This window comes from Piliocolobus tephrosceles, chromosome 16, assembly GCF_002776525.5.
Source record: "Piliocolobus tephrosceles isolate RC106 chromosome 16, ASM277652v3, whole genome shotgun sequence".
Lineage (NCBI taxonomy): Eukaryota > Metazoa > Chordata > Mammalia > Primates > Cercopithecidae > Piliocolobus > Piliocolobus tephrosceles.
The window spans coordinates 69,450,258-69,473,710 of record NC_045449.1 but is presented as its reverse complement, the minus strand read 5'-3'; the positions used below and the strand labels follow the sequence as shown (position 1 = coordinate 69,473,710).

General features: G+C 55.1%; 1 protein-coding gene and 1 pseudogene across 3 annotated transcripts in view; one reads left to right on the top strand and one right to left on the bottom strand.

Annotated features, from left to right (window-relative positions):
- Positions 1–478: 478 nt before the first annotated feature.
- UNK (unk zinc finger) overlaps positions 479–23,453 on the bottom strand; it is a 42,371-nt gene continuing 19,396 nt past the window's right edge. For all 3 annotated transcript variants that reach the window (XM_023211795.1, XM_023211794.1, XM_031934259.1), the window contains 15 exons: positions 17,120–17,329; positions 14,528–14,704; positions 14,231–14,361; positions 13,606–13,741; positions 12,940–13,057; positions 11,266–11,350; positions 9,615–9,757; positions 8,997–9,197; positions 8,356–8,421; positions 7,712–7,886; positions 6,736–6,837; positions 6,413–6,601; positions 3,584–3,765; positions 2,724–2,981; positions 479–1,981 (listed from right to left, as the gene is read on the bottom strand). In XM_023211795.1, coding sequence (XP_023067563.1) covers positions 1,826–1,981; positions 2,724–2,981; positions 3,584–3,765; positions 6,413–6,601; positions 6,736–6,837; positions 7,712–7,886; positions 8,356–8,421; positions 8,997–9,197; positions 9,615–9,757; positions 11,266–11,350; positions 12,940–13,057; positions 13,606–13,741; positions 14,231–14,361; positions 14,528–14,704; positions 17,120–17,329 — 2,329 coding nt within the window. In that variant the 3' untranslated portion in view covers positions 479–1,825. The remainder of the gene's footprint in view (positions 1,982–2,723; positions 2,982–3,583; positions 3,766–6,412; positions 6,602–6,735; positions 6,838–7,711; positions 7,887–8,355; positions 8,422–8,996; positions 9,198–9,614; positions 9,758–11,265; positions 11,351–12,939; positions 13,058–13,605; positions 13,742–14,230; positions 14,362–14,527; positions 14,705–17,119; positions 17,330–23,453) is intronic.
- Positions 4,378–4,996, top strand: LOC111542412 (annotated as a pseudogene).

Genomic DNA, 23,453 nt, shown 5'->3' with positions numbered 1-23,453 from the left:
GGTCTCACTCTGTCACCCAAGCTGGAGGCAGCTGTGCAATCACGGCTCACTGCAGCCTGGAACTCCTGGGCTCAGGTGATCCTCCCACCTCAGCCTCCCTAGTAGCTGGGACCACAGGCATGCACCACCATGCCCAGTTGGGAAGACACTGTTCCTCTGAGAAACAATTAGGGGCCCTATTGCCAGTCACCGCTAACCACACAGCCCTAAAGAGTCCTGGGGCCTGGGAGGCCTCTGTGTCCAAGGCTAAGTGTCCCTGTGTCATCAACCCCTAGGCCTAGGTCGGAAAGCACTTGGACTGTTTTGGGGCCCAGTGGGTCCAGGAAGCTTCCAGGCCTCTCCAGCTGCCTTACCACACCTCAGGGATGTGGGCACCAACTGTTTCCATGGCTGAGGCAGGGCTCCTGGCCCACCTCGTAGCTCAGAGGTCCTCTTTTGGGACCCACTCCCCCTCACCCCCATGTAAACAAGCTACCACTGCAAGTTCATATTTTATTTCCAATAGGTTTGGAGCTTTGTTGATTTTTGCATTTTTGTAAAAAAGGAAAAAGTTTTCACTTAACTCATTGAAAGCCCTTTCGTGCTGAGCCCAAGGGGGAGCCTGGGCCAGGACCAGACCCTCTCAGCCCTCTTGCTCCTACCCCAGACACCCGGTGCTGGGGGTGCGGCTGCTCCCCTCCGCCCACTCTGCCCTCCCGCCCCTGCTGCATCTCTCTCTGTACAGAACGATTTTTAAAATGGAAGCTAAGACACAATATACACTGGACAGGCACACACACACGCACACAGGCGTCCGCCCAGAACAGGGCGGGACACCAGCTGCACTCAGAGAGCACCAAGGAATGCATACGGAGCCCCTCCGGCTAGGAGGGCAGGGCCTGGGCCCCCTTGGTCCTCAGTCTGCACTCCTCCCCGCCAATTGCCCTGCTAGCTGCCAGAGAGGGGAGGGGGCAGGGAGAGCTGGGGGCAGCTGGTAGTGGTCGGGGGGAGGTGGGGAGGTCATAGAATGAGTGCCAGCCTGGTAGGTGGCCCTGGGGCCAGGAGGCTCTTGTGGGGAGTCCAGGGGGAGAGGGCTGAGGGTGGACCCTCAGGAACCTGAGGGCTGGAACTCCTGGGCCTTGCCCCTCGAGGAGCTTCAAGGGCCCAGGTGTCGGAGTGGGGCTGGCCCTGCAGCGCTGGCCTCCAGCCCTTACTCTTCTCCCCAGGACTATACATTTGGTAAACCTAGGAGCTAAGCCAGCTGAGACCCCCAGCACAACCCCTCAGGCCTCCCTGAGGCCCTCACAGCTGGGGGCCAGGCCTGCTCTGGGGGACCCACGTTTTCCACACTCCACCCTTGCCCTGGCAAGGAGGTAGGGGGAGCAGGGCCTGCCCTGAGGGCTTCTCCCCTCCCCTTAGTGCCTTCCAGTCCCACCCTTCCCTGCTCAGGCCCCAGGAAGAAGTTAAAAATAGTTAGTTCCTACATTAAAAAAGAGAAACAGATTATCTGCCAAAAGGCCAGTGGGAGAAGAGGGGATGTCGTCTCTGCGGTAGGAAGGGCAGGGAGTGGGTAGGGGAGGACTGCAAAATAGTTTCTTCTTTTAAAAAGTGCTTGGTAAGTCTTTTAAAGTGTGTGTCTATATCTATGTACAGATATACACACAGACACTGTCCACACCACCACGCATACCTGCACACATACGGAAATGTATACATATACATAATCATATACATATACATACATACATACACATATATATATATATATTCATATATATATATATATATATACTTTAAAAAGTCCTAGGTGAGAAGATCTGGGCCAGGCTGGGCCAGGCCTGCAGGGTCACGACTGGAGGGCATGGGCCCGGCCAGGCTGGCAGATGGGGCACTCACTGCCCTCAGCACAGAGCTCACACAGCGCAGCATGTTGGCACGGCAGCACTGCCCGCTTCTGTTCCTGACACTTAAGGCATTTCACCGACTGCATGTGGAACACGGCCTGCAGGGAAAGGGGCATTGTGGTCACCATCCATGGGTCTGGCCCCAAGTTGAGCAAGGAGTTCCCTTGATCCTCACTTCAGCCCCCTTGGGATGGGGAAACTGAGGCACCAAGCTCAACAGTGTGCTCCCAGACCCCTGTTGGCAGGTGAGAGAGCAGGCTGAGCGTCCACCTCTGCATGGCGTGTGGCCAGGCTGCCACAATGCCCACCCCTCACAGAGGCTTCACCCAGTCTCATTTGACCTTGTAATCCCCAAATGGGCAAAATGAGGCCCAGAAAGGGCTGAGACATGACCAGGGCCACACCTGGGGGCCTGGCTGCCCGAGAACAGAGGAAAGGCAGCTCTTCCCACCATGTCACGTTGGCCCCTGGGACCCAGCAGCAGACCTGGGAAGGCAGGGGCCGCCCTGAGGTCCTGGGCCTCACTGGAAGGTCCACTGCTCCATGGAGGGTTTACAGGAGGACGCATTTGGGGCCCAGGCATTTGAGCGCAGCTTGGTCAGGGCTGCCCCCAGGGGTGCTGGGGGTGGCACCGATACGCCTCACCCCCAGCCTTTTCATGTTCCGCAGTGCACTCTCCTCACTCACTCCCAGCAGGCCAGCCTTTTGAGTGCTGGCCCAGTCCTGGGCAGAGGCTCTCAGGAGGGTAGCTGTCCCCGGAGCAGCCTGGACCAGGTCAGAGTCCAAGCGCTGGCTGAGGCCACTGGCCACCCTACCCAGTGCTCCCCGACCTGGGCTGACCTTGTCCACTTGTTCCAGATGGGCCCGCAGCTGCTTCTGGAGGGAGTAGAGGGTGGAGAGAGAGAGTGCCTCCAGGTCAGAGAAGGCGGGCAGGGCCTGGGGCTCGGGCCCTGCGTGTAGCCGCTCCAGCTCCTCCTGGAGTTTCTTCACCTGCACCTCCAGCGCATCCCGCTGCTCCCGGGCCAGCTCGCACTCGGCGCCCGCTGCACTGGCCCGCTCACCAGCCTCCTCCGCCTCTTTCTTCCAGGCATCACAAGCCTGTGGGCCCAGCATATAGTCTCATCACAATGGCCCTGCCCTGCCCCCTGTCCCCAGAGAGCACCATCTCTCGGGGGGCCACTCTGGCTGTGGGGCCTGCTGGGAAGGGGGTTGGCTGTCTAGGAGGAGAGCAGGGAGGAAGCTGATGCTGTCTGCACAGAGGTTTCAGGACCTAAAGGAGACTCTCCCCTCTGTGGCTGGGGAAAGGGGCCTGGGCCTAGCACAGCAGGGGGCACAGGGTAGAGCTGGGATTCTGGCCAGCACCCATAGGGTAGTCGGCTGCAGCTGGACAGGGGGCCCATTTCAGAACCCAGAACCTTGGACTTGGAACCCTGGAGAGGCGAGGCTACTGGGAGGAGGCAGGTGGTCCTGGGACAGACTACAAGCAGCTCGCAGAGGGAATTCGAAGCCTGCAACAACAGTAACCACCCAGGGTCCTGACTGGCAAGGCAAGTCCTCCCAGGGGGAGAGCGAGCGAACAAAACTAGTTTCTGCTCTGTTCTTCAAGCCCCCGCTTTCCCCCACCCACGCCCGCTCTGTGAAGGAAGGTCTTGGGCTGGATGCCACCAGGTACTGGGGAAGGCCGATGTGGGGCCTGGTACCTGCTTGGCCTGCTTCCAGGACTCCTCCCACTGCTTGATGGTGCTGTTGGCTTCATCCAGCTCTTGCCGAAGTCGGGCCAGCTCAGCAGCCCCTGGCCCTGATAGGAAAGCAGGGGAAGTGCCCGGGGAGAAGCTTCCAGAGGCAAAGTGCTCCCAGATGCTGCTATTCATCCCGTTCAGACCTGCCCCAGGGAGGGGAAGAACATGAGCTTCCATGAGCTTCGGAGGGCTTTGGGCCCAGGCCCTGGCCAGCCCTGCCTCAGGGGTTTCAGGGACTGGCTGTCCACTGGATGGGTGTGCAAGGCTCCAGCTAGTGTCAGGCCAGAGAATTTTACGGGGACAGGAAGGCTGTGAAGGTGCAGGTGGCATGGGCGGAGTCAGACCTAAGCTTGAGTGCCACCTGCTACTTGGTGCCACTCAACTTCTGAAGCTCAGCATTCTCATGTGGGAAACGGGACTCCCATCGCTGGCCTCACAGGGTAACTCAGGGGACTCAGGAAGTACTGCATGTGGGAGCAGTCCCAGGCCCCCGATAGTGGCAATTTATAATTGTGGCTTCACTTTTAGGCTAGGGCCTTTTTGCAGCCTGGTGTGAGGCCCAGGAAGAGATAAAGGGGAAGACAGGCCAGAGCCTCATCGGATGGCAGAGCTGGGGCAGGAAGAGCTCGGGAGCCTTGGGGCCATCCCCCTTGTTTTACAGACGAGGACCCTGGATAAAATGTGTTACCAAGGATCACAAAAATTGTTAAGTGGTAGGGCCAGGACACAGAGAGGGAGCGTGGTTCCAAAGGCCTATGCTTTCCAGTCAACTATGCCGCATGCACAGCCAACCCAGCTGTCCTCTGCTCACTCGCTCAACAGATGTTTACTAACATCAGGTCCCCTTGCTCTGGCCCCCAGGACAGCCCCTGGCTTCTGAGAAGGACCCAGATCCACCTCTGGCCTCACTCTGCCCATGTGTACTTTCTGGTGACTTCTTCCTTACTCCCTTTCCCACTAATCTAACCAGGATGTTCCAGAACCAGATTTAAGATTATTGCTTGGCTCTCTGAGCCACACAAGTGCACCTACAGAGGAGGGACTTGGTCCTGTGTGGGGACCTGTGGCATGCACTGTCTGAGCCATCGGCCCCGTCCCAGAGGAAGACCTCAGGGTCACTCCACCCACATGAGACCAGCCCTGTGGCAAGCTCTCCTGTCCCACCCATCTCTCCTCCTCCCTCAGAGAAGCTCTCCTGACTCTGCGGTCCAGGTAGGCCCCTCTACAATTCTCAGGAGGATCCCAATGGCTGGACACCTCTGCGTCCCACAATGGCCACAGCTGTTGGACAGCAGGGACTGTTGCACTCACGCCTGTATCAATATACCTGTGCTCAACAGTCAAAAGGTACAGGAAGGAGTGTGTGGCCAGTAAGTGGAGCTAAGTCAAGATACCACCAGAAGCCGGGCATGGTGGTGCACGCCTGTGGTCCCTGCTACTCAGGAGGCTGATATGAAAGGATTACCTGAGCTCAGGAGTTCCAGGCTGCAGTGAGCTACGATCACGCCACTGCACTGCACTGCAGCCTGGGTGACAGACTGAGACCCTATCTTGAAAACAAAAAAGAGGCCGGGCGCGGTGGCTCACGCCTGTAATCCCAGCACTTTGGGAGGCCGAGGTGGGCGGATCACAAGGTCAGGATATCAAGACCACGGTGAAACCCCGTCTCTACTAAAAATACAAAAAAAAAGTTAGCCGGGCGCCGTGGCGGGCGCCTGTAGTCCCAGGTACTCGGGAGGCTGAGGCAGGGAATGGCGGGAACCCGGGAGGCGGAGCTTGCAGTGAGCCAAGATAGCACCACCGCACTCCAGCCTGGTGGACAGAGCGAGACTCCGTCTCAAAAAAAGATTCCACCCGAATATGGGGCAAGTCCAAAAAATGCAACACCAAGCACCTAAAGCTGACAGAATCAACGTAACATAGAACAACAGTCTCTTCAGCACTGGAAGGTGCTAAGAAATCCACGTGCTGTTCTGGGATCAGGAATGAGATAAGGGAAGCCACCACACCCAATCAGAACTCTGAAGGGCTCAGTCCCTGGGCCTGAGCAAAAGCTGGCACTCCCGGGGAGGGAGCTCCTGGTCTCTGCAGCTGCTGGGGGAGAGTGAGAAGCCATGGTGCCATGTGCTTCTCATCCTGCCCTCAGGAACATCCCGACACACACAAGAGGAGATGCACAGCTGACCCGTGGTGGCACAGGCCTCTGTGCCATTCTTCTAGCCACTAAACCTTGAAGTGCCCTCAGAAACCCCCAGTCCCTACCATTCTAATTCTGTGGGCAGCCTTCTGGGCCAGCCCTGGGCCTCCCTGGAGCCTCTGCCCGGCAGGAAGGGCACCCGGAGCCAGGGCTTAGCCTGTCTGGCTTCTCCCTTGGTCCCCTGTGAACCTGGCTGGTGTGAGCCAGCCTCTCGGAGCCTGGGGTGACTGGGCAGAACAGAACCATGCTTTGAAAGAGACCAGGTCCAGCCCTGGCGACACTGAGACCCCTGCTCTCTCACCTGCACTGGCCTCGTGCCTAGCACTTCAACCCCATTACTCCATTCAATGCTCGCAACAATGTTAGGAAGTGGATGATGCCATTATACCCATTTCACAGCACAGGAAACTAAGGCAGAGAGGCTCAATCACTTGTCTAGGGTCACACACACAGGAGTCTCACTCTGCCTCCTGGCCCAAGGCCTCTGCCCTAACCCCAAGCCTGGCTGATATGCCATAGACGGGGTGGCCAGAGGCACCTCCTAAAGGCCCAGGTTGCTGCCCCAGTTCTCAGTGAACCACTCCCCCTCTTACCCAAAGATCCATGTGATGCTGAGGTTCCCAAAAATGTGTTTTCCGACTGGCTCAGGTGGCCCTGGGGCTGCTGCAGGAAATGTGAGGAGAGGCTGACAGGAGGGGACGGGGATGCTGAGTGGAAGGAGGCAGAGCTGCCCAAGGAGCCGGGGATGTTCACGGGCGCAGAGCTCTGCAGCAAGCTGCCGCCTGCAAGAGAGGCCCGGGGAGGGCGGGCTGAGTGAGGGCAGTGGAAGCCAGACGGGCCGCATGGAGCAAGGGGCCTGGGCCAGGCGGGAACCCGAGGAGTCCTCCAGGCTGCCCTGCCCACCCACACCCAGTACCGATGGTGATGCTTCCTGGGTGGGGCACTGTGCTGTTGTCGAACGTCTTCTCCAGGGCGGCCACGCCAAACTCATTCAGGTCCAAGTCATCCAAAGCAGACTCTAGGGACAGAGAAGAGTGGGGTGTGACCTCCCGAGGGCCCATCTGACCCGGACCACCTCGTTTCCTGCCCACACTGCATCTTCACGCCCATGCTACGCTGGGTCTGTATTCTCCCAAGCCCCTTGTATTCTCCCAAGTGCCCTTCCTTCAGCTGCTTCCTATGCCTATCCTGACTCGACCTCTGATGCCGTCTGCCAGTCATGTCCAACCCAAATGCCTCTCCTTTCTGAATCCTTGACACTTCCAGGAGGAATCATATCCCCATCCAGGGTCCCTGCCTCAGACAGGGATCTTGTCCCCTGATGTTACAACTCGAGGGTCTCAGCCCCGGGCTCGGTGGGGGTGGGGGGTCTCTGGGCCCTCAGTGGCTGGTGGATAGCAGGTGCTTGACACATGTCCACTGGGTGGGCAGTTTCCCTCTAGAGGGCAGGAGTAGCACGTTGTCATCTGTCTCCCCAGTGCCTGCCACAGGACCTGGCACAAAGCAGGCACCTAGAAATGAGGACTGAAAGAAAGGAGCCCCAACTTCTAGCACCAGGAATTCTGAGAACGTTGTGCAGGGTGTTCACTACACAAGGACACCAGTGAGATGAATGGGGACTGAATGACACGTCTTGGGGTGAGACTGTACTCGCCAAGGGGAAAAGGCACCTCTTTCTAATTTGCGCAAAGGAGCTCTAAGGGCCAGTCTCGGCCCTACACCTTGGGGTCATTTCCCCTTTAGCTCGAAGCACGCAGAGTTCCCACCCCCGGATTTTCCCAAGACAGATGTCTAAGGGGTCTGGTGTGCTGATTTGAGACTTGCTTCAGAGACTGGAGGGTCTCTGACCCCAGACTCAGTCCTGGGCCTGCAAACAGAAATGGCCTAGTTACCTATGACTGACTCTACCGTGTCGCTGGTGGGGTAGAAGGGCAGAGCGTTTGCATTCATGCCGGGGACGCTGCTGGTGCCCACTGGGCTAGGGGGGGTAGCTGCCAGGCTGGAGGTGATACTAGAAGAGATGCTTGAGGTCAGGGGGCTGCCTGCGGGGAGGATGCCCAGCATGTCCTGCAACGAGAGAGGGAAAAGGAGAGGCAATGGGAGGCCTGCATATGGAGGCCAGGACGAGAGGCTGAAGAGGGGCTGGGGACAAGGGAAACGGCCCGTGCCAGCTCTAGTCCTGGTGCCCCCATGCCCACATGGGCCCTGGCACACCCGACACCTTGCCGAGAGCATGGAGTTGGAGGTGCGGAGGTTGCCAGGCCCGCTCACCCCTACGATCCTGTAGCAGGGAAGAAAGCAGCAAGTACAGGGCCTGGCAGAGTGCAGAGGCTCCAGGAACTTTCTCCACTGAGTCTAGGAGGTGAGGGGCTCCAGGCCTGACCCCGACCCTCTCTGGATTTGTGGCTGGGACTCCACTTTAGTCCTGCCCTCAGCTTTCGGGGAAAGTGGTGCCTCCCACTCCCCAAAGCCTCCTGGGGTTCTGGGCCAGTCCTGTCCACAGCAGAGGGGAGGAAGGGGGCTGAGAGCTCTATACCTGTTTGGGCTGAAGCAGAGGCTGCTCTTGACTCCTGGGCTCTAATGAGTGGGGTTTTAATTTGGCCTGAGGGAGAAAATTCAGGGAGTGGGTGAATGTGGTGCTGGGGCATCCCTGAGTCCATCTGCCCCTGAGGCTGCAGGTAGCAGGGGGCAGGTGGTGGCAGACATGCAGCCCCTCTTCACATGCATGCACACACCCCCTTCTTCCTCCCCGCTCCTCCTCTCTTCCCCCGTCCTAAGCAGGGAGCTGCCTTTCTCCTCCAGGTGACACGAGGCCTCATGTAAGCCCAGAAGGTTTCTCTCCAGGTCCAGTTAGGGACCCCTGTGTCCTGCTCCCCCAGACCCTGCCTTTCTATGAAGGCAGCTCAGGGCAGGGGAAGGACCGCACCCAGGCGGGATCCGGCTTCTCTCCTAACCAGCTCTGCGGCCCCGGGAAGGCTGTGCAGCCTCCCCAGCCTTCCTGTCTTCAGCTGCAAATGGGCTGATACTGCTCCCCCTGTTCAGTCCTGAAGAGGCCGAGGACAATGGAGTCCTAGCTCCCAGTCATCCTCCCCATAGCTGGGCCAGGACACTCCTCCAAGATTCTCTTGCCCCATGCAGGAGAAGGCTAACCTCACTGCTGCCTCCCTCATCCCTTACCTGGCATTTGAAATTTTTCAGGTACTCGGCTCCCACCTGGTCTTCCCTCTCGAAGCCAGGAGCCTTCTTATAGCTGCCAGGGGCCAGGCCAGACTCCCCGGGGAAGACAATGCCCTCCAGGTTTGGGGGCTTCCTGATGGAGCCCGGCGGGGAGCTGCAGAGGTTAGACGGGCTGCCTAGGCTGCTGTTTCTACAGAGGAGCTGTGGAGAAGGAGGGGAGGGAGGGAGTGGGCCCGTGGGCACAGTGCAGGCTGGTGTGTGGCCCGCCCTCCACCCTCCTCGGAGGGAGTCTTCAAGGCGCTCAGTTCCACTTTAATCTGCCAACGAGCAGCAGCGACCACTCTGGGAGCCCGAAGCTCACGAGGGAAAGGGGGGTGACCTCAGGCTGTGTCCCTGCCACCAGTCCTACAGGCTCATCAGCACAGGCTCTGGAGACTGCCCTACCCCACCCCCGTGCCTGGGCTTTTGACGAAGAATGCTGAGATGGAAAAGACAGATCCCCCTGGCCCGAGGACAAATACCAGGATGACCTCCCAAGCCCAGGCTGAAAGGGCCTAGGAGGCAAGTGTTGGCTGTGTCAGGCATGGTGCCCACCCACTCCCCAGGATGGGCACGTACGGCACTGAGGTCAGGGGCATGCGGGCTGGAGGGGCTCACAGGCACCGAGTCTCCGGCAGCAGACGGCATGTACAGGACGGGACCCGGCTGGGTGGGACTGGACACAGCTGAGGAAGGCTGCAGGTCATCACTTAGGGGTGGCTCTGCAAGAGTCAGGGGCAGGGGTCAGTAGGCCCGAGCCAGCTCTGTCCCTCCAAAAATGCTCCTGGGTCCCTTCCAAAGGAGACCACGAATCCCCCTGCACATAAAGGGAAGGTTCCTACGACATCTCTAGTAATGCCACGTCTGTGCATTTACTGTGGACCAGGTACTGTGCCAGCACTTTGCAGTGATTGTGAATCTTCACAGTGACCAGAAGATACCAGTAACATGGTACATGGTCTGTTTTATAGACAAGAAAACTGAGGCTCAGAGAGGTCAGGTAAACCCACCAAAGTGACAGAGCTGAAAAACAGAAGAGCTGGGACTTGAACGCTGATCCACACAACTCCAAAGCCTGAATCACTTCCTTATGCTGTCCTAACCAGGCGGTCCCAATGCCCATGGCCGGGGACCACCTCCGCATCAAGAATATGCTTCTCCCTCCCAAGGCCCTCGATTTATTTTCCATTCTCATCTCAGCGATAGGGCCTGAGCCTGGAAAGAGGTTAAGGAGACCCAGGGCAGTATCTTGGGGTGGAAAGAGGTGTTAGCAGGTACAAACTAGAGCTCTGTCTCTGAGACTGATGGCGGCCCACAGTATCACGCTGAGGATCCAGACCCACACTGTCTCACAAGACAGCCGAAAGCCACACGTGGCTACTGAGTACCTGAAATAGGCTGGTCTGAATGGAAAGATCCTGTAGGCATTAAAATGCACATCAGATCTCATAGACTTACTACAAAAAAAGGTAAAATGTCTTGATAATTTTGTGTATTGAAATAATAACCTTTTATATTGGGCTACATACAAACATGTTATTAAAATTAATTTAACAACATACTTTCCAATTAAAAAAAAATTTTTTTTTGACAGAGTCTCACTCTGTTGCCCAGGCTGGAGTGTGGTGGCATGATCTCGGCTCACTGCAACCTCCGCCTCCTGGGTTCAAGTGATTCTCATGCCTCAGCCTCCCTGAGCTGGGATTACAGGCATGTGTCACCATGCCCAGTTAATTTTCATATTTTGCTATTTTTGTTAACGTGCTTAAAGATTTTAACTTTAAAATGACATGGGGTTTATATAATATGGGGGTTGCATTATATTATAACTGGCTAGCTCTGCTCTAGAGGCCTGAGCAGCACTCAGCAGAGAAGAGCTCCATGTTCCATTAGTGGTATCTGTCATGGGTATGACATGGGGTGGCTGGTGGGATCTGCCAAGTCAGCTATGGAAGGCACAGTGCCTCAACCCTCCCTGGAACCGTAAGTGCCCAACCAGGGGGACAACCCCTGCAGTCTCTATCTCACTACTTTGGAACCTCTAGGCCGTCGAGGCTACTTCCAGAAAGGTGGGGGAATGGAGCTTCCAGTGGGGACAAGGCCCACTGCTGGCGGGCCGGAACTCCTGTGCAGGGCGTACTGCCAGGGGCCATCCCCGGACTGAGCCTGAGCGGGCCAGGGAGGGAGGGGTGGGAGAGGGCACTGCCCTGGGGCAATGGGAACAGCATACGTTCTACGTGGGCAAAGGCGCAGAAGGGTCCTCGGGGACAGCTGCCCGACTGCTGCATGTCGTTGCACTTGGTGGACTTGTAGATCTGGAGGGCAGAGCAGACGCAGGTCAGGCTCAGGCCCTGAGGGAAGGCTGGGCAGGCTCCCCTTCCTCCAGCATGGGTGGGCTCCCCTTCCACCCAGCTTAGTCATCTCCTGCCCTGTGTCCCCGGCCCCTCCCCTCCCCTCCACTATGTCTCTCCCTTCTCCCTACCAGCTTCTTACTCAGACTCCTGAGGCAGCCCACCACCACTCCCCACTGTCACTGACAGCCTCCCTTCTGGGGTCACAGGTCCCGCCAGCCCTCCCAAAGGGATCCCCCAGCAACTCCACTCACGGGCATGGCCAGGGCTGTGCCTCTGAGTGTGCCTCCTGGGCATTAAGAGAGCCACAATCTCAGGCAGCCACCCCTGCCAATGTGACCCCTGCCAGGATACCCTGGGTTGCGACCCATACTAAATAACCTTCCACTGTTGTCTGCAGCTACATAAGGTAGTTTCTGTCCGCGTGTCTACTTCAGGGTGTCATGGCTTCCATGGAACACCAAGGGCAGGGACTGCAGGTGCCTCTCTGAACCCCAGACAAGACCTAGGCACACTGATATGGCCCAGGCTACCTCACTGGGCCAGAAGGCAGGGGAACTGTGTTAGGGAGGTTGCTGATAATCTAGGCCCTGATATGAGACAGGACAACGGGAGCAGCTTATTTTTTCAATCCTTTTTTTTTTTTTGAGACGGAGTCTCACTCCATCACCCAGGTTGGAGTGCAGTGGTGCGATCTCACCTCACTGCAAGCTCCGCCTCCCGGGTTCACATCATTCTCCTGCCTCAGCCTCTTGAGTGGCTGGGACTACAGGCGCCCGCCACCACACCCAGCTAACTTTTTTTGTATTTTTAGTAGAGATGGGGTTTCACCGTGTTAGGATGGTCTCGATCTCCTGACCTTGTGATCTGCCCGCTTCGGCCTCCGAAAGAGCTAGGATTACAGGCGTGAACCACTGTGCCCGGCCCTTTTTGTTTTTTTGAGGGAGTCTCGCTCTGTCACCCAGGCTGGAGTGCAGTGGCGTGATCTTGGCTCACTGCAACTTCCGCCTCCTGGGTTCAAGCGATCCTCCCACCTCAGCCTCCCAAGTAGCTGGGGTTATAGGTGCTTGCCACCAAATCTGGCTAATTTTTGTATTTTTAGTAGAGATGGGGTTTCACCATGTTGCAGGTCAGTCGTGAACTCCTGACCTCAAGTGATCCACCCACCTCGGCCTCCCAGAGTGCTGGAACTACAGGCATGAGCCACCATGCTTGGCCTTATTTTTTCAATCCTGAGTCACTGGATTACAAGTACCATGAGTGGTGGAAAGCCCAGAGTGGCCAGGTCACCCCACCCCATCTACACCTGCCCTTTCAGGAGGCCTGGGGGACACAGAACTGGAAGCAGAGGGCTGCTTGCTGAGTATGGGCTCAGAATAGAAGATGCCAAATTCAGCGTGCGGGGTTCCTCTAGGCACTGCCTGGGGAGAGCCGGTGGCCACAAGTCCCTCTTCCAGGATGGCATCAGGATAGGTTCTGCTAACATCTCCACTGACCCCGCCTGCCTCTCCTTACTTCCCAAAGCCACCCCCCAACCCTGCTGTGGGGCCCACCTCCGGGTGGAACTGCTGCTCGGTGCGGGTGTGGCAGTACTGGCAGGCGTCTCCGTTCTCACACTTGCCAGGGTCTCCCCACTCATCCCCGTGCTTGACGTTTGGACATGGAGATGACCTGGCCAACAAGAGGGTGGGGTCAGATGGAAAAAGGAGAGGGTGAGATCGGAGCCTAGTGGGTGCCACCTGGACCCAGCCTTATAGCGTGGGCACAGAAATGGAAAAGACCAGCTGCAGAGTCAGGGCCTTGCTGGTGCCACAAGCCAAGCTCTTTCTCTGGCCCAGCCTGGCCACATCACCACAAAGGATACTGTTTGATTCCCCTCGGCCAGGCCCTCCCACTAGCCCAAGTAGGGTCAGGCTAGAGCCACAACCACACTGTCCATACTGTGGCCTGGTCCTCATCCAACACATTCCCCTCAAGATGAGAAATGGGGGGGCCTCAGAGACGGTCTGACCAGGGTCCTCATTCATGCAGGAGGTGAAGCTGGGCTCCTACTGTCCAGCCATCCTCACCATGCCCTCCCCTGGGCCCTGGGCTTGTGATCCTGTCATCCCCAGGACCAGCCTCCCCTCCTCCCAGAGAGCCACAGTGGGAGCAGCCTCTGTCTGACCCCTTCCCTGCCACTCCTCCCTCCCATGGCTGGCCTCCTGGGGCCAAAGGACCTGTATTTGTGCTTCCGGGGGCTCCGCCGCCGGTCCTTGCTGTTGTGGTAGTAGGGACAGGCATAGCCTTGGCGGCACAGCCGCGGGGGCTTCTTGCAAGGCTCCGTCTTATAGTTCCCCAGCACATAAGCAGTCTCTGCACAGGGGGCCAGAGGGCAGGGGTCAGGTGAGAGGAGCTGGAGCACCCCAAGACTAGCAGGACTGGAGTGGAGGGAAGGAGAAGCCACTGGGAAGGAGTCCAAGACAGGAGGCCCCTACGAGATGTGAGTAGGGCCCCTCCTCCCAGGCCACAGCACAGCCCCGGGTACAGCAAGGACGACAGATGCTGTCCGTCAGAGAGAGACTCACAGCTCACAGGGTGAAAGGGCACTCTTGCAGAGCTGAAAATATTTGCATGTGCACTTATGTACGTGCCTGTGCACATGTGAAAGCCTGGGGGGATCTTGGGAACATGATGTGTCAGAGAAAACGCCCCTGGAGGCGCCTTTTGAATGGTGGGTGTAGGGTGGGATGTGGGCCAGGTCAGGGCTTCGGCTACAGCAGGCAGTAGGTGGTGGTGAGCCAAACCCCCAGGGCAGCTATGAGCAGCACAGGGAGGGCGCGGCCGAGGCGTGGATGCCTGTACCTTGCCACCGAGGCTCCTCGCTGAGGATCTTTTCTATCATGGCGTGGCTCGCAGCCCCAGCCGACTGGCCCTCTATGCTCCCTTCTACTGTGGTCTGGCCATTCTGCAAGGCCTCCATGGCCTGAAGCTCCCTGGGAGGAGAGGAAAGAACAGAGAGGGTGGAGAGGGGGCATGAGAGGGCAAGAACCAGAGTGCCAGCCCTCCACTGCAGTCTGAGGTACTCACCGTCATCAGCCGCCAGGCCCCTGCCCTGGACCCCAGCCTACTGCCATCAGCCCAGCCCAGCACCCAGCCCACCTGATGTCGTAGACAGGGGAGCGGAGGTCATGGGGCCCGTGGGCAAAAGCGCAGTGCAGGCCGTTTTTGGTGCAGTTGCCTTTTGAGTCTGTCTCGTGGATGCAGATTCCAGTTTTGTAGTAACGAAGGTGGTACCTGCGCTCAGTGTCTCCTGTGGTTCTGTGCAGGAATGGGCACCTGGAACATGGTAGTGGGGGTCACTCAACTTTGCTGCCCGCGGCCTAGGCTTCCCTGTTTACCCCCTGCCCTTTCCCCAACTGTTTTTTGTTGTTGTTTGTTTTGTTTTCTTTTATTTATTTATTTATTTATTTATTTATTTTTTATTTTTTTGAGACGGAGTCTCGCTCTGTTGCCCGGGCTGGAGTGCAGTGGCCGGATCTCAGCTCACTGCAAGCTCCGCTTCCCAGGTTTACGCCATTCTCCGGCCTCAGCCTCCCGAGTAGCTGGGACTACAGGCGCCCGCCACCTCGCCTGGCTAGTTTTTTGTATTTGTTAGTAGAGATGGGGTTTCACCGTGTTAGCCAGGATGGTCTCGATCTCCTGACCTCGTGATCCACCCGTCTCGGCCTCCCAAAGTGCTGGGATTACAGGCTTGAGCTACCGCGCTCGGCCTTGTTTTCTTTTTTTTGAGCCGGAGTCTCACTCTGCTGCCAGGCTGGAGTACAGTGGTGCGATCTTGGCTCACTGCAACTCCGACTCCTGGTTCAAGCAATTCTCCTGCCTCAGCCTCCTGAGTAGCTGGGATTATAGGTACACGCCACCATGCCCAGCTAATTTTTGTATTTTTAGTAGAGACGGGGCTTCACCTTGTTGGCCAGGATGGTCTCGATCTCCTAACCTCATGATCCGCCCGCCTCAGCCTCCCAAAGTGCTGGAATTACAGGCGTGAGCCACTGTGCCCGGCCTTTCCCTAACTGTTGAACGGCTTTCACTATGGCCTGGAAGGTACACTAGGAAGAAGGCAATGGCGAGCCCTCCTGCGGGGTAAGAGAACTGCCCTGCTGCTGCCTGCAGTCTAAATGGGGCCCAACAGGGCCTGGCATTCCTGGGCAGGACAGATATCTGGGAGAACAAATGCTGCCCAGGCTTGGGGGTCATCAGAGAAGCAAATGATCTACTCAGAACCCAGGTACAGCCTTCATCCCGAGTGCTTCTTTAGGCTAGGGGTAGGGTCAGCAAGCCTTGGGCCTCTGTGAGAAAGAGGTGCTAGGCCGGGCCAGTAGCTCACACCTGCAATCCAGCAGGGAGGCTAGGCAGGAAGATCATTTGAGGCCAGGAATTTGAGACCAGCCTGGACAACACAGTGAAGACATCCCCCGACCCATCTCTACAAATTAAAAATGTTTTAAATCATGGCCAGGCACGGTGGCTCACGCCTGTAAATCCCAGCACTTGTGGGAGGCTGAGGCGGGTGGATCACCTGAGGTCAGGAGTTTGAGACCAACCTGGACAACATGGCAAAACCCCATCCCTACTAAACTAAAAAAATTAGCCGGGCATGGTGGCCTGCGCCTGTAATCCCAGCTACTTGGGAGGCTGAGGTAGAACTGCTTAAACCCAGGAGGTGGAGGTTGCAGTCAGCTGACATGGAAGTGCTAGTGGAGGCAGGTGCCCACTCCAGCCTGGGCAACAGAGCAAGACTCCATCTCAAAAAAACCAAAACAAATAAAATAAATGAACGGAAGCTGGGCATAGTGGCTCATGCCTGTAATTTCAGGACTTTGGGAGGCCAAGGAGGGCAGATCACCTGAGGTCAGAAGGTCGAGACCAGCCTGGCCAGCATGGTGAAACCCTGTCTTTACTAAAAATGCAAACTTAGCCGGATGTTGTGGTGCACGCCTGTAGTCCCAGCTACTTGGGAGGCTGAGGCAGGAAAATCACTTGAACCCAGGAGGCGGAGGTTTCAGTAAGCCAAGATCGCACCGCTGCACTCCAGCCTGGGCAACAGAGTGGAATTTGAGGGTGCAGCGAGGATGGTGCCACTGCACTCCAGCCTGGGGAAAGAGGGAGACCCTGTCTAAATAAATACAATTATACAAATTTTAAAAAAGAAAGAAGGCTGACGTAGGGAAGGTTCTATGAGACAAGCAGGGTCAGTGAATGTCCCATCAGTGACACGCCCAGGTGTGGCACCTCCCATGTATGTCAGTGCTGTGCCCTATTTCTCTACAGAGATTTGCAGTAAGATATTTAGGGTCAGAAAACCTGGGCACCAGTGAGGTGCTCTCTCTAAACAGCCAGCTTTGGTGGGAACTGCATGGGATGTGGCAAGTGTACCTCCCGGATAGGGAGAGGGGCCCTGTGATCCCCATGGGAGGATGAAAAAAGGCCAGGGAGCCTCCGGGGTTCAGATGTGGGCCCTTAGGCTTCGTGAAAGAAAGGCGTCTTAGGTCTCCTAAAAGTGGGAAAGGGAAATGGCACCTCCCCACAGCCCACAGCCAGGGATGGTGGGGTCTGAGCCCAGGATCGGGCCATGGGCTGGGCTGCAACCAGTCCTCCGGATGGCTTCCCAGAATCTGCCCAGCCTACCCTGAGGGCATCTGACCCAGAAGGAGACATGGGACTCCTCTGAGGACAGCCTGGGTCACTCACTCGTCGCCCTCCGGGCAGAGGCCTGTAGCCTCGTCGTACTTGGTGCAGTAGACGTCAGGGCTGTAATTGAAGGTGCCGTCCCGACGGCGGATGGACCGGCGGCGCCGCTGGTTCACGAAGTGCCAGTGGAAGCAGGTGTAGGGCCGATGCTGCGTGCATTTGTGTTGCACAAAGAGTGGGCACTGCTCCGTGCGGAATTCCTTCAGGTACCTGCAGAGAGAGCCCCACGTGGGGCAGGCCGGGAGCAGAGAATAAAGTCTCTTGCTTCCCAGCAAGAAGTTAGCTGCCAAGTCCCCTGAGGGCCCTGCTCTGGGGTGCTAGTTCCACTGGGACACCAGGAGAGACCCAGAGCTGTAAGGCTACACCTCAGCTCTAGGATCCAAACCAACACCCCAGTCCCACACCAGCCTGAAAGGCAGGAACCAGAGACCACAGGGGCCTCGGCGGTCAGCTGTCTGCTGTGTTGACCAGCTGTGGCGTTAATCAGCAGCTTGGTTCTCTGAGCCATTTCCAAGGTTTCCAAGCCAAACCACTAATCACAGGCAAAGGGCTGCAAACAAGAGCACGAGGCGCCTCTGCCAAACTCTACAGGCCTCCGCTACCCAGGTCCACCTGCCTGTTGTTGCAGGCCTTGCCTGTAGCATGAGCTGGGGCTGTGGGCTGAGAGGAGGAATCTGCAGATAAGCACTTAGGCTTTTCAGCTCTGAAGCTGAAAGCCCAGGTCACAAGGCATCCCTCAGGACTACTGACTCAGTAATTACCGTCCTGTCTGCCCGCCTCCGCCCACAGACATTTCCTAGCACTACCTAGATCTGTGCTTGGGGAAAAAAACTCATACTGACGTTCAGAAGAGACCCGCCCCTCCACCCCGCCCCTGCTGCTCCAGCCTGTTCTGTCCCCAGTCGTGGCACCTCGCGTTGAATACCTGCAGCAGCCGGGCTATTTATGTCCTGGGGGCATGAAGCTGTCTCCTTTTGGCCGCCTCCTCCCAACCTTCACTGGTCTCTCTCCTCTGCCCTGCATGTGTAACAGCCAAGACACTCCCAAATCTCTTCTCCCACATCCCACCCAGTGGAAGGCCCCAGACCCACTTACCCCCTTACATCTGGGGTTTTGTTCGCTACATGTGTCCAGGTTGGGGGGTCTCCTAGATGGGCACCCCTGCCCCTGGCCCCAGGAAGGACAAGCAGTTAGTGTAGTTCTCTTTAGTCTCTCCAGCCTAACAATGCAAGCAACAAATGACTTGGGATAGGGCATCTAACGCCATTCAGAAGGATGGTGCCAGAGGCTTGGAGACTGCAGAAAGAAGCATGGAGGGAACAAGTCGATCCAAAAGAGGGATCCTTGACCCAGGATGGGATGCAGGAAGGAGGAAGGGGGAAGCGGGGAGGAGAGGTACTAGCGGATGAAGAATTTGAAGGTGTTTTTGGAACAGGAACAGTATGAGCTTAGAGACAGAGTGTGTCTGGTTCTAAGAGCTCCCAGTACCTTTGTGGATGTGCATGGAATAGGAAGGGAACAGAAACGAGAAAAGGAAGATGAGGTGAGGTGCAGGAGGCAAACTGCAAATTTCAAGGGCTTCATCTCTGGGCTCCAGGTACATCCTGAAGACCCCAGGCAGAAATCTGGAAGGCTCCCTATAGCCTGATGCTCTCCCGGTCCCTTTGGCATTTGAAGCAAAGGTTCTTCCCCTTTACCGTCTGGTTAGACAGAAAACTGTGCCCTGCTGCTGCACACACGTACCAAGCCTGGCACTGAGCTGGGATACCCATTCCTCAAACTGTTAGGACCATCCCTCTCCTGGGAGGTACATCCTCTTCCTGACTTTTTGGACCCACAAAGAAACTACCTCAGGAGGTAACAGAAAATGGGAGAGAAGGAACTTTCCTGAAAGAGGGAAGCTAGGCCCAGAGCCAGCAGCACAGAAGAGTGAGACATGGTTAGAATGGGCAGATTAAGGACGGAACACTGAGTTAAACTGGAATCTCATATAAGCAATGAATAATATTTTAGCCTAATTAAGTCTCAAATATTACATGGGACATACTTATCTTAAAGAAACTATCTGTTTCTGGTCAGGTGCGGTGGCTCACACCTGTAATCCTAACACTTTGGGAAGCTGGGGGTGGGGGTGGGGGGGCGGATCATCTTAAGTCTGGAGTTCAAGACCAGACTGGCCAAAATGGTGAAACCCGGTCTCTACTAAAAATATTAAAAAATGGCTGGGCGCGGTGGCATGAGCCCATGGATGCCTGTAATCCCAGGACTGGGAGGCTAAGGCGGGCGGATCACAAGGTCAAGAGATCGAGACCATCCTGGCCAACCTGGTGAAACCCTGTCTCTACTAAAAAGTACAAAAATTAGCTGGGCATGGTGGCCTGTGCCTGTAATCCCAGCTACTTGGGAGGCCAAGGCAGGAGAATCACCTGAGCCTGGGAGGCGGGAGGTTGCAGTGAGCCAAGATTGCGCCACCGCACTCCGGCCTGGCGACAGAGCGAGACTCCATCTCAAAAAAAAAAAAAAAAAAAAATTACCCAGACATAGTGGCACATGCCTGTAGTCCCAGCTATTCACGAGGCTGGGGTAGGAGAATTACCTGAACCCAGGAGGCAGAGGTTGCAGTGAGCCAAGATCGTGCCATTGCACTCCAGCCAGGGCAACAAAAGCAAAACTCCATCTCAAAAAAAAAAAAAAAAAAGAAAAGAAATTATCTGTTTCCAATGTAACTGGCATCCTGTTTTGTTTTTAAAAGACAGGGTCTTGTTATGTTGCCCAGACTGGAGTGCAGTGGCTGTTCACAGGCTCAATCATGGTATACCACAGCCTCAAACTCTTGGCCTCAAGTAATCCTCCTGCCCCAGTCTCCAGAGTAACTGGGATTACAGGTATGCACCACTATGCCCAGCTGGCATCCTTTATTTGCTAAACCTGGTAGTTCTAAGACTGACACATGCCTGCCTGGTGTCAGTGCCTTATGAAAGCACAGGGAGGCAGGAGAAACCTAGGATACGTTCACCCTGCTTCTGGGCACAGTCTGTCCGGGAGAAGGAAAGGTCCCCAAGGACAGGAGCTAGACCTGGTGAGCCTGCTGACTTGGGGCAGACATGTCCACAGTGCCACGTGCAGATGAGACTCCACAGAGGCTCTAGCTGGCAGGGCTCTCATAGATCAGGACAGACAGTGAGCCACAGATTCCATGTTAAGCCTCTTCGCTTCCATTCCCACTGCCCTGGATCAGGGACTTAGGGCCTTTTCCTAAACTGACCTCTCTGTTACTGGCCTTTCTCTGTCCAGATGACACTGCATGGTGCTCAGCCCTCTTCCTAGAGCCCGAATTTAACTCTTTTTTTTTTCTTCTTTCTTTTTGAGACAGAGTCTCCCTCTGTCGTCCAGGCTGGAGTGTAGTGGTGTGATCTTGGCTCACTGCAACCTCCGCCTCCCAGGTTCAAGTAATTCTCCTGCCTCAGCCTCCCGAGTAGCTGAGACTACAGGTGCGTGTCACCACACGTGGCTAATTTTTTTTGTATTTTTAGTAGAGATGGGGTTTCACCGTGTTAGCCAGGATGCTCTCGATCTCCTGATCTTGTGATCTGCCCGCCTCAGCCTCCCAAAGTGCTGGGATTACAGGCATGAGCCCCGGTGCCAGCCAGCAAACTCTTCTTGTAAAGGACCAAATGGTAAATATTTCAGACTTTAGATTTCTTTTTCTTTCTTTCTTTTTTTTTTTTTGAGACGGAGTCTCACTCTTTTGTCCAGGATGGAGTGAAGTGGCATGATCTCGGCTCACTGCAAACTCTGCCCCTGGGGTTCAAGCACCTCAGCCCCCCAAAGTGCTAGGATTACAGGTGTGAGCCATTGCGCCCAGCGGACTTTAGATTTCTTTTTGAGGGGATAACATTTTGCAAAGTTGGGGGATCCCTTTTATCAAAATGGATTACAAATGTTCATCGTTAATTCTGATTCTGTAATACATACATATATATTATATATATATATACATACCCAAACACACACACACACACACACACACATTTTTCTTTCTTTAAGGCAGGGGCTTGCTCTGTTGCCCAGGCTGGAGTGCAGCGGCTCAAGCAGGGCTCACTGCAGCCTTGACCTCCTGAGCTCAAGTGATCCTCCCACCTCAGCCTCTGGAGTAGCTGGACTATAGGTGCGTGCCCCCATGCCCAGCTAAATTTTTTTGATTTTTAGTACAGACAGGTCTCGCTATGTTACCCAGGTTGGTCATGAACTCCTGAGTTCAAGTAATCCTCCCTGGCCTTGACCTCCCGAAGTGCTGGAAGTATAGGTGTGAGCCACCACACCTGGCCTGTAATGAGCTTTTTATGTATTTCATCTTTGAAAATGTCTTTTCACATACATAGGTATTGCTAAATGTTGATAACATTCCACAAGCACACGGGCTTGTTTTTTTTCCATTTGAGACAGTCTCACTCTGTCACCCAGGCTGGAGTGCAGTGGTGCAATCACAGCTCACTGTAGCCTCAACCTCCAGGGCTCAGGTGATCCTTCCACCTCAGCCTCCCAGGTAGCTGGACTATAGGGGCCCGCCACCGCGCCCAGCTAATTTTTTGTATTTTTAGTAGAGATGGGGTTTCACCATGGTCTCGATCTCCTGACTTTGTGATCTGCCCACCTCAGCCTCCCAAAGTGCTGGGATTACAGGCGTAAGCCACCACGCCCAGCCAAGCATATAACTTTTATTCAGGATATCCATCTCTTACATGACAGTTATAGAATTCTACTAATTTTTTTTTTTTGAGACGGAGTCTTGCTCTGTCGCCCAGGCTGGAGTGCAGTCAGTTGCACGATCTTGGCTCACCGCAACCTCTGCTTCCCGGGTTCAAGCGATTCTCCCTGCCTCAGCCTCCCGAGTGGCTGGGATTACAGGTACCCGCGACCACACCCGGCTAATTTTTGTATTTTTTGGTAGAGACGGGGTTTCCCCTTGTTGGCCAGGCTGGTCTTGAACTCCTGACCTCGGGTGATCCACCAGCCTCGGCCTCCCAACGTGCTGGGATTACAGGCGTGAGCCACCATGCATGGCTAGAATTCTATTAATACTTACCTTTTAATCACTTCCAGTTGAAGATGTGTCGTAAACTCAATTGCGCAGATTTTTTATTTTTATTCTTTAGATGGACTCTCACTCTGTCACCCAGGCAGGAGTGTAGCAGCGTGATCTCAGCTCACTGCAACCTCTGTCTCCCACATTCAAGCAAGTCTCCTGCCTCAGCCTCCTGAGTAGCTGAAACTACAGGCATGCGCCACCACACCCGGCTAACTTTTGTATTTTTTTGGTAGAGACGGGGTTTCCCCTTGTTGGCCAGGCTAGTCTTGAACTCCTGACCTCAAGTGATCTGCCCACCACCTCCCAAAGTGCTGGGATTACAGGCGTGAGCCACCGTGCCCACCCGATGGATTTCAAAATAGAGAAATTTCCTTTGTGTTCACATTGAGATGCAAAACCCCTGATAGAACTATAGCCTGCATTTGTAACGTGTGTGGGAATGGATAACTTGCCTTTGTTTTCACTTTTGACAGCACAGGAAGTATACAAGGCAGCTTAACATGACATAATGATTTAAACATCTGCTGTCATCAACATGACTTCCCTGAAGCACAGGGTTTGCATAAGCACTGTTTTACTTTGGAGTTTTAGGTTGAATTTATTAACAAACATTACCTAGTCTGCAGCAAAAGCTAATTTCCAAAGCCATTCAGCATTCAATAAGTGGTTGAGAGCAACTCTCCTCACTCAGAAAATTTTCAATCTCAGCCCTCAGCTCAAAAAGTTGAAAGAAAACTACCACTGCTCAGCCATCAAACTACTGCGTAGCAGAGCACATCAGAATACTCAGCTTTTATTTCGGACAAAAACTCATGGAACTGATGATGATTCACAAAACCAAGTAAAATTACTGATGCTAAGGGATACACATGATAAATTAAAACATTTTCTGCAAAGTACCTGCTGATGAATAACACAATGAATAAACCACCTTACATCTTCACAAGTTTTGTAAATTTGTTCAATTATTTTTCTGCTGTATACATATTTTTACCACCACCAGTTGTAAAAGATACTAGCAGATTACACTTTAGGTTGTACTGAATCAGCATTTTCTTAGTTTTTTTGAAAATACTATCACCTGTAATTGTTCCAAACAAACTATTCACAGAGGTTAATTCCTCACTCACCTCAAACCTGGCATCAACTCCATGAATAAGTAAAAACTAAACAGTAATAGTAACTAGCTGTGGACTCATCAACAGCCAGGAAAAACCACATTAAATTGGCTTTTTTTTTTTTCTT